The following is a 10920-nucleotide window of genomic DNA, read 5'->3' on the forward strand; positions in this document are numbered from 1 at the left end:
ATGCACTCATACAAGTATAGATGTGAATGATATGTGCATAAAGCAATGCCTTCAAATTAAAACCCAAACCTCTAAATTTTGTATTCAATTCTCCTCAATATGCAATTCTCCATTTACTTTAGTACCTTTAAAGAAAAATCAAAATCATTGGATTTAATCTAACAAAGTTGTTTTATATACATATCACTCGAACTTGTTTTAGCATATGACACCCTCACAACGAATCCACAAAAAAAAAGTCGGCTTTTATCTGAAGGCATACAAGATCCATAGAAGATGCTTTATGTTATCTTTTATATGCAATTCTTCATTTACTTTTGTTATGTTTTATATACACTTTTCAGGCTCATAAAAGATGCAGAGGTGGAAACTTTTATCACATCATTTGAAACAGTAATCGGCTTAAACACTGCTACTCCATACGTTTCTTTAGCTCTGAAGTCATGTCCAAGAATGTTAGAAGTTTAAAGAATATCATATCTGATCACCTTATTAACCTTGACATGATTGATGCAAAACAAAGACTTGGTAAAGGGAAATTTATTGGCTTTGGCCTCACAACTACTGGTGATCATGCATGTTCACAAAGAAGGAATTCATCTTTTACTTTCGGGCAGCCACAAGTTTGGAGGCCTCAGAGAGGGCTACCCGAACGTGCAGTTTCAGTGCTTAGGGCTTGGCTTTTTGAACATTTCTTGCATCCGTGAGTGATAAAGCTAAACTCTTTTGAACTTATTTTTATGATATTTTCATTATTGACTTCATATTTTCAAAGTTATGATATAGTTATTTTTCTTAATTGGAGTGTATTTACTTTTGGATGAGCTTGCAATATCTTTTTTTTTGTTTTATTACCTATTACACTTTGATAGATGATTTTGTTAAGGTTTGTGACTATTGGTTATTATTTCATGTCCAATAATAGAATGAAAAGAACGACATATTGAGACGTAGAAGATAATAAGATATATCTGGGAGCATTATAATATATAGGACCATAGTCACGAGTCACCGTGTGAATCCGATATGTTGTTGTATTATTGTTGATTTTGTCTTACATTGAACTCACATATACAACCTATATGTATAGAGAATCATAAAATATTATGTTTTTTTTTTCCCTTTAATTTATTGGTTTTTACTTACGAGATGTAAAATAATTGTTTAATCTATATATACAAAATAAACATTTCAAACATGAATAGCTTTATGCATTAAATGAAATATCACAAATCTATGATTTTAAATGCAAATATGCGTTTCTATGGTATTGCTTATGACATCATATATAATTCAAATGAGTCAACCAAGACGAAAAGAATAATAATTTTAAAATACTATAACAATACTCCTAAATTCCATTGTCATTTTCATAAGAATGATTTTAAATGATTAATTAGTTTTATTACATCCTGACTGACCATTATTCTTTGACTATAATTGAATTTATTTTTATCTCCCACTTGACTTGGGATGAGTCTCTCCCTTTTTCAAATTTTGAATTCTTCGGATACTCTAGGTTTAAGTTTTTTTTTTTTTTTTGGCTCAATGAAATCTGTTGTTACTTTAACAAGTCTTTGGATATTTTTATCCAAAATATTAATTAATAAAAATTTGAAATAATTAATTAACTAAGCGTGCTGTTGTCAACTTCTGGTTTGTTTTCTGATTGAACGAATAATATTTATTTTAAACATTGGTGTACGCTTCTCTATCTTGATCATATGCTTGATGCGATTTGTGATTTTATGGGCCATGAGTCCGTTTAACAGTGGTGAACAAAGATTAAAGAATGGCTGGCATTCTTCTTCTTCTTGCTTTTGTCCATATATATGTTTCTTTAACCTGCTCTTCTGCACTTACAAGTTGAATTTGCTAATTTGATCCTTATTCATTGCAGGTATCCTACTGATACAGACAAGCAAATGCTAGCTAAGCAAACAGGTTTGACAAGAAATCAGGTTATAAAACTTTCTTTCAAATTAATTTTAAACAATTTAATGATTATTCAATAGTTCATGTATTACTGAACCTTGATGCCATTTTCTGTAAAACTTGGTAATAATCATTAATAAATGGCCTGACCATCTAAAACCATTTTTGCCCTATTATGAGTAGGCGTATTTATTACTTCAAAGTAAGCGATGAAATTGATGTTTTTTTTTTTTTTCAGGTTTCCAACTGGTTTATAAATGCAAGGGTAAGACTATGGAAACCCATGGTGGAAGAAATACACAACCTTGAAATGCATCAATTACAGAAATCAGTAGCAGAAACAGATCCTCACAACATTCGGAACTCGAACTTGCAAGCTTCGCATCAATCATCATATTCCGCAGCAACAACTTCATCGAGCCTTAATCAACCCCCTGTTCGAGAAAACAATTTCATGCTACGAAACAACTAAAACCGATCTTACCGTTCTTCGAGCATCGAACTTCTTCACATGGAAGAACCCTACAAATTCTTATTCGATGATGCGTTTGCCGTCCATGCTCAGCCGCCCGTGGGGGTTCAAATGGGCGGAAATTCTGTTGTTTCTCTAACTCTCGGCTTATCAGAACCGCTGTCCATGAATGTAACATGGCGATTTGGCTTAGAAGAGTGCAGCAATGCTTATGATTTGCACTATGGGAAGGAAATTGGTGCACATATGCTTCATGACTTTGTTGGATGATTTTGATCTCAAGATCAGTGAGTTCTACTTCATAATTAATGATAGACATTTTCATTACTAGTCTTAAATATTAATTAATTATATATGATGATATATAACTTCATATTTCTGGCCTGCTGCTAAATAAGAGTGACGCCTTCCTGTTAATTACACCGCCCCCCCGCTTGTGCTCTTGATCATCATTTTATACTGAGGCTGTATTTTTCACATCATTTTTGACCTAATAATGGCTTTCATCCCTCAGCTGATAATTTCATTTGAGCTTAATATTTATAATATTAATTTCATGCCAATTTAAGTGTACCAAAATAAGAAAATTCTATAATTTTAATGGTGTGGTCCATGTAATTTCTGCGTTCATATCCCTATAAGTTAGAAATATTTGTCGGGTCATTTTTGAGGTTTTTGAGTTTCTCATTATGCTATATATTTCAGTAAGCACATACTATTATGCTATATAAAATATGAGTGGGAATTATAAAATCCTCTGATGTGACATTTTGTTGGTTGTTGTGTTAAGTTATAACATTTTTAGATTATTTTTTAGGTATTACATTATGAAGCTATGCACGCTTTTAGTCATGTTGGAATGCTTAAAGACTAAAAAATTATAAATATGTGTGTGTGTGTGTGTGGAATTGTTAAATTAATCGTTATGATTACATGAACTGTTACATAGACTAATTGGCTTTCTTGTAAATGACATTCGTGAAGTTTTTTTTTTTTTGTAAGCATTACATGAACCAAAATTTTTAATTGTCTACCATTTGAAATTAGCTCATATCTTATTTCCAATTAAACATACAACAAATGCTCACTATTTGTGAATTTACAGGTATGACCATATGCATAAATTTTGACTAAACCAAGGGAAACAAACCTCATTGAGCCGAGAATTTTGGCATTATAATGGTTGCCGGATCTGTGGAAGATGACCCGGTGTGGTTTGTAATGTTAATATGAGCTCGTCCAGGGCTTTCTATGAAAGCAGGCCTGGAGAGCTTGAGGTGCAGAGAATGTTGGGTGAGCGAGTAAAACCACAACTTCAGACATGGTTGGCCTTGATGACACAGTTTGGGTGCAAAGTAGAGCGACTGTGATGACTCTTATCACTTCTTCGAGATCATATTCAATAGGATCGAGCGATTTATCGATGAGATTGGGTATATTATCCATCTCGTACAGTTTTCAGGTCAATTCAAGAATATGCCGAGGCACGGGCAAAACCTTGGAATCACTGCCCCTCTGTCCGCTTATAATTTCCAGGGCAACGATACCAAAGCTGTATATATCAACTTTCTCACTCAAGTCACCATGAAGAACATACTCGGGTGCTATGTATCCCAATGTATAATAGAATCCCGGTGGAAATTTTATTGAAATAAAAATTTTAGCTGTCCAGAGGATTATGCTCTTATTGGTATGTCCTTGTGGTGTGATACTAATTCGGATTGTGACAATCTGAATGGTAAATGTTTTGAGGCTACTTTGATGGGCTTAACTGTATTATCTTTTGTTATGGCTATTCGACTTGAAAGTTTAAAAACAGGGTTGGTGCTGGCAGTTGGCGAAGTAATGCATTTACGCCTGCTTATCATAACTGCCCCTGGATGGTCCATTTATTTTACACATATTAAAAGTTTCAAATATGTATTGGATATGAAATTTGTCCTCCTTGGGGGTGCTTTTGAATTTGAAACTTGCAGTCTCTGGGAAATTTGCTACAGGGACTCGATTGAACAGCAAGCTGTTTCGATAAGCTGGGGGACGAATTCTGATAGTTTGAGTTTGGGATTTACTCTGTCTACTACGCTTACTTGGTATACGAATGACATGAAATTAGAGTTGCTGATTACTTTCTCTATTTACAATTGGTATACATAAGAATAAGTTTGAGGATCCATGAAATATCCTTAATATAGTTATTTATATAAATGTTTGATTTCCTTATTTTCTCTGGGCACATTGTAATTCTCCGTGGAGGAACCTTAGGTTTTTTATTTTGAGTAATTATATTTTGGGTATAGTTTGAAGTTTGAACTCTTTTTTTTTTTTATATCAATAAAATTTCCTCCGGGATTCTATTATCCCATTTTTTATCGCCATGAAGAGCATACTCCGCTTCTAATTTCCAGGCCACAGTATAGACTCCCCCTCTAATCTCATCTACGGAATACCCTGCGATCCTTGGAGCGGCCGAGCTCAGATCCTGAAGCAACCCTTCCGTCGCAGCGGCGAACCCACCCGTGGAAACTGTCCCCGTGACGCACACAGGAACGTTTCCGGGGAGCGTGCCCTGCTCATAGAACGGCGAGCTCTCGTACCGCAGGTTACAGCCGTCGTAGATGACACGGCCGCCGGTTCCCGATCCACAGGTCCACAGGTCCACAGGTTCGCAATCGGGCCGCAGCCGAGGATAGACAGCTGAGACAATCTCCGCGGGAAAGGTAGCCCCGGCAGAGCGAGGGCGTACACCGGCGAGTCGGAGAGAGCTCCGCCACCATCTGCGGCAGAGATCCGGGATAACAGGTCGGAGATAGTGGCGTTGAGATTGGCGATAAAGAGGGAGGGTTTCGAGGCGTTGTAGTTGCTGCAGCCAAGGTTGAGCAGGTTGGTTTGGGGGTCGGCGCTGATCGGAATCGATATGGCGAGAAGGAAGGCAAAGGGAATCAGAACTGTTTCAGTACTGCATCGGCCACGGCGGAGTTGACGCAACCGACCGCGAAAAGGAAGCCGTAGAAGGAGAGAGTAAGAGAATCGTCGCATGTAAGGGTGTAAACCCTAAACGAACAGAGCTTGAACACGAACGAACAGACCGAGTGAGTGTTCTGTGTTCAGGTGTTTGAAATAAGTTTAGAGTTTAGGCAGACCGACCGAGTGAGCGTTCTGTCTTTAAAATTATTGGTGAAGTTACTGATCGTGTTCGTTTTTTAATGAATACGCCGAACACGAGCTATTCAAGTGAGTGTTCTGTGTTCAGGTGTTTGAAATAAGTTCAGAGTTTAGGCAGACCTACCGAGTGAGTGTTCTGCCTTTAAAATTATTGGTGAAGTTACTGATCGTGTTTATTTTTTAATGAATACGTCGAACACGAGCTATTCGCGAACGACGAACCAGTTTGACATCCTTAATATTAATATATATAAATAATATATTTTATTAATTATATAACTCATATTATATAAATATATAAAATCTATATTAGTATATTACTAATATAGTATATTAATATACTATTAATTTATTATAATTTATAAAATATAAATTTTTAAAATATCATAAATTGATTATATATAAATATTTTAAATTATTTTATATTTCAAATAATAATGATTCAAACACGAATGAACACATTACTGTTCGTGTTTGATTCGTTTAACTAATCGAATGAGAAAATTTTGTTCACGTTCGTCTCATTTATTTATCGAACGAATTAAACACAAATTCATTGATGAATTGATCACGAGCTGTTCACTAACAACAAGATTTTTTGACCGCCCTAGTCGCATGATGACCAACTGAGTTCTCTGATTTGATTAGTGGAGTTTATAAATTTTATAATTAAATTTTTTAAAATTTTATTGCTACTCCTTTTTCTGCAGGGATGATATCATAAATTCATGCATGCTTTTTTTTAATCACTTACATTAAAATATTTGTGTTTGGGATGAATGCACGCTCATCACAATTAATTAAAATAAAAATGTTGTTGGGACCTTTTTTTGTTTCAACTCTCCCTATCTATATCTCTGCCGACTGCATACGTACGTGGAATTAAATTTTATAAATTTATTTTGGTGAGGAATCAATGATGAAAATCTTTATCGCATAGGGTTGCGAGAAACTCATGATTGATCATTTTTTTAATTTAGGCTAATTTTGCTCATCAGAGTAAAGCACGTTTTAAAAGCATTTAAAAAATTTTGAACAATAATAATTGAAAATGAGATTTTTCCTGAAATTATGGAGCATATTATATGAGCTACCTGCTATTTATTTATTTATTTATTTATTTTACTTGAATTATCATTTAGATTTTTTAGTTATTTATCCAATAACTTTTCATTTTATAAAGAAATGCTATTAAAAAAATATTTTAGTATAATATAATTTATGAGGAGCATCGAATTCGAGTGTCAGAAGGGTTGTCCTACTTCCGAGTTCATATTATTTTGAACTGCTATTTTAATAAAAGTAATAATATATTTATTTTGGCCAGTAAAAATGAAAGTTTTCATTTTATTTGTTAGAATTTCACCAACTAGTAGTAGTGTGCGAATGATGGGTAAAGATGAAAAGAATTGCATGCACAAAGGTAAAAACTGATTTATTTTTCCAATAACTAAATTTACTCTTTTTTATACATGTTTATATTTTTTGAATAATTAGATCCACGCTTGATATATTCATTGATCAAAACAAATAAATACCACAAAAGTTACATAAGGTTATACGTATTAAAAGAAAAATATAGAGCAAACCTGCAAATAAACAACTAAATCTGTATCTGTGCATTTAGGTTATTTTCCAAGTAGAAAAATCATATAAAATTAACATAAAGTGATAAATCTAGATTGATTTCAGAAAAAAATAGTCCAGTGGCGCAAACAATATGAGAATTAGTAGTTGATATAAATCCCATCCAATGATCTAAATCCCATCCAACAAAATTAACCTCCCAAATCTAAAAAATTGCAAATCAATCCACTAGACCATTTTTACACTTTGAAATGATCTATCGCAATTAGTTTAGAATTCTAGCTAAATTTTGCCCTTAAAAGTGGCATAATTGTTTGTCAAAGAAATCTAGCTTACCCCAAGATATAATGACAATTCATTACAAGGATGCAATCATACATATGCAGATATGAGTGATATGTGCAATCTTTTATTTTTTTTTTCTAAATATTTTAGAGGCTCATTGTTTTGTTCAAATAGTCATAACTCTTATAGTACTTCTGCCAGTAGATCAACATTTAAGATCAAATAATTCTCCCTACCTCTAGCGTGCAATACAACACCACAGAACATAGTAGAAAACCGAAATACAAATGAAGCTTAAAATAAAACATTACAAAAAAAAACGTAGTATGATTGTATCTGGATCTTCAGGTATAATTTTTTTTAATAAAAAAAATTCTTATGTTATGCTCTCATTCGAACGTAGCTTCGCATCAGTTGGTACAGCTACCCTCCTCATGAATTCATATGTAGTTTGGGGAGATTAACTTTTTTCTTTCTTGCCTGTCTTGCCTTAATCCCATTGTATAAGACTTCTTGGAGGGGATTTATAAAATTATTTTTCTTTCTGTTTTCTTTCAAGAATTAATACTCTACCATGAAGATGGGACAATGTATACTAGCTCACTAAAACTTCAAACTAAGAAAATTTATTTTTTCTCTTCATTAAAAATAAAATTTCTTTCATGCTTATTTGCACTTGAGATTTTGATGGGGATGAAATATGTACATATAATGAAAGTCGATGGTTTTCATGAATTTGACAACGGAGTTTATCGAAACGGGCTAATAGTGGGGTCATGAGTAGGACTGATAGGACCCCGTGCCAATGGAGCAAGTAGTTGTAGTCTTCATTAAGTTCTTAAAAGAATAAAAAAGCTGTAAAAAAAAAAAATTGTCGGTCGATTATCAAGTTACATGTGCAAAATGTAGTTATATTGTAATTGGAAAAAGTTTATAATTTACAATACGTGTTCAGTTACATTTGAGAGAAGAAAGAATAACACGGTTTATTGTACTAATTCCAGCCTTTGACTACCTCAAGATTAGTGGTCGAGCCAACTAAGCTGGGCGCGAATAGGCATGTGCCAAAAATTTATACATGAAAATGTTTAATGTCGGGTTTAGTCTGCACCAAAAATTCATTTTTTTTTCTCATTTATTTAATATACTGGGTGGGCTTGGATATGCCAAATGTCGCTTCCTTAATAACTTGTATTTCTCATGTATTTATATATTTAAGATCTAAATTTTACTTATACATAAAAATGTTATTATAGTAACACTTTTTTGTGATTATAACTTTTTAAGAGTGATTAATATAAAATTTAAAATCTGTGTTAAGACAAAAACATAAAATTGAGAGGCATGCTTGTCAACACCCCAAAAATAAATTAAACTAAAGATGTCATTTACCAAGTAAAGCGTCCTGCCGTTATTGAAAAGAATTAGCATATAGATAAGATCACCATCACCTATTGCTACTTTCTAAAGTTCAACAATTATTAGCATAATAATCATTCAGACAAGCAAATAAAAGGCAAGACTTTTGTGGGGCAAACAAATAACAAGGCGAATGCTGTGTAGGAATATCAGAACACATTTAACAGAGGGCATTTTGCGGGCATTACATTACAAAACCTCAACCACAAGCACCTATAAGATTAAATTTTACATACATACCACTCATTTCTTATGTATTTACGTACTAATCAAAAAGGTAAATTTCACCTTTTAGAAATTAAAATAGTGATATTTTTGGATATGATATTGAAGATTTAGGTGGTATAAATGTTGAAAGTAAAGTTTTGGTGTTAGATATGTAAATACATAGGAATTGGGCGGTATGTACGTAAATGCCCTAAAATTAATAAAATAAAATAAAAAGTGCCCACAGTAACTAAAAATAGCGCTATCCATAGTATAAGTAATATAAGAACTGAAAAATGAATTCGACAGGGTTCTATTGAAAATGAGCTCCAAAAATACTATAACAAAAAATGAGAAATGACTCACAAAGTCACTAGTGAATATTAGTGGCCTAATAGTTAGGACATGAATATTAGTTCTAAAAGTTCATGAATTATAATCATAATTTACCAACTCATCGGACATCATTTCAAAATAAAAAAAAAAAGTCCAATTATAATGGAAAGCTATTAACATGAGCTCCAAAATACATGTTACATGCAATTATCGAATGAAATTCAAACTTCATCCCTTTCGAGTGATATTTTTACACGTTGATCTTACAATCATATAACAATAATGACCCCGACCTCACCCAAAACAGCCAATAAATGAGAAACGCTAACAGATCTTTCAAACTACATAACAGATCTTCAAGTAGTGATTCTCCACTGTTAGCTAAACTTATCACACCATCCAATAAATACTGCTGGGGGCTGAGCAAAGGATGCTTCAATATCCAAAATTTTTGCTTATTTAATAAACTATATTGAGTTGATTGGTCAAAGGGTTCATTTCTTCATTCACTCGGTCCGCACGGAATTGTACTTCTCAGCCAATGTTGGAGAACTCGTTATGTTGTTAATTAGCATCTTAAACTTTAAGCTGCAATCACCTCCACTGTACAAGAAACAAGGTTTAATTAGAAGTAATTTCAGGTACAACACTCATGTTGGCTATCCACAAAATTAAAACTCTCTTATCGTCAACTTTCAAATTCCCAGTAAAATATTGAATTTCATGATAAAAATTTTAACCCATGTAAATGTATTTGACTGAAACAAAGCAAATACACAATAAAAAAAATGAAACAGATATAAAACTAAAAGCAAATAAATTCAAACATGATCGAATCAGGATTGACTTGGCTTCTATCATGCAAAAGCTGAACCCATATAGTTTGAATAAAGCTTCGTTTGGTTCGACTTCTGCTGTGCGGCGCTGTGTGCGACAGCGGCTTCGTCCCGCAGTCGATCCCGCAGTCGACCGCAGTCGACCGTTTGGTTTGAAGCTGTGCGGCAAAACTGTCGCAAAGCTGAGAGAAAGCGGGCCGCGATATTAACCCCGCGGCCCCGCTTTCATCTGAACATTTGTCCCGCTTACCCCTTTTGTTTCTCTTCTGCCCTAACTACTTCCCTCGCGGCTCTCCTTCGTCGTCTTGCTTCGTAGCCCCTCGATCGACAGATCTGAGGTATAACGAGCAGTTTTCTTCTTCTAATCGCAGATATGAGAGAGCTTATGAGTTTTTTCGAATGTGATGTTTTCTCTTCTCATCTCCTTCCTATTTCTGCGATTTTTTGTTTAGCGCATGGAACCTCTTTAGTTCTTTACCGGTTGCTTGACTAGGGTTTTGCCTTTGCTTTTCCTTCTCGTTTGAGCCATTCTTGTTTGGTGGATGATGGCTCAAGAATGGAAGAAGGTTGTGGTTGTGGTGGTTGATTCATGTGTAGTGGTTGTTGTTCATGCTTTTTATTTCCCTTAAGTGCATAGATGACAGTGCATATGAGCTGTCGAATTGATGTGGAGTTGGCTTG

General features: G+C 34.0%; 2 protein-coding genes across 2 annotated transcripts in view; one reads left to right on the plus strand and one right to left on the minus strand.

Moving 5' to 3' along the window:
* On the plus strand, window positions 1-2737 carry LOC110033976 (BEL1-like homeodomain protein 8). Its single transcript, XM_020738171.1, is given in 5 exon segments — window positions 1-14; window positions 345-439; window positions 442-703; window positions 1901-1961; window positions 2174-2737. Coding segments are annotated over 5 exon segments (666 nt in total). The 3' UTR covers window positions 2408-2737.
* Window positions 2738-9544: 6807 nt separating this feature from the next.
* Window positions 9545-10920, minus strand: part of LOC110033983 (cullin-associated NEDD8-dissociated protein 1) — a 118281-nt gene continuing 116905 nt past the window's right edge. Inside the window, exon 29 of the mRNA XM_020738180.1 lies at window positions 9545-10006. Coding sequence (XP_020593839.1) covers window positions 9910-10006 — 97 coding nt within the window. The 3' untranslated portion in view covers window positions 9545-9909. The remainder of the gene's footprint in view (window positions 10007-10920) is intronic.

The sequence above is a fragment of the Phalaenopsis equestris genome, unplaced genomic scaffold (genome assembly GCF_001263595.1).
Source record: "Phalaenopsis equestris unplaced genomic scaffold, ASM126359v1 Scaffold001314, whole genome shotgun sequence".
Taxonomy (NCBI): domain Eukaryota; kingdom Viridiplantae; phylum Streptophyta; class Magnoliopsida; order Asparagales; family Orchidaceae; genus Phalaenopsis; species Phalaenopsis equestris.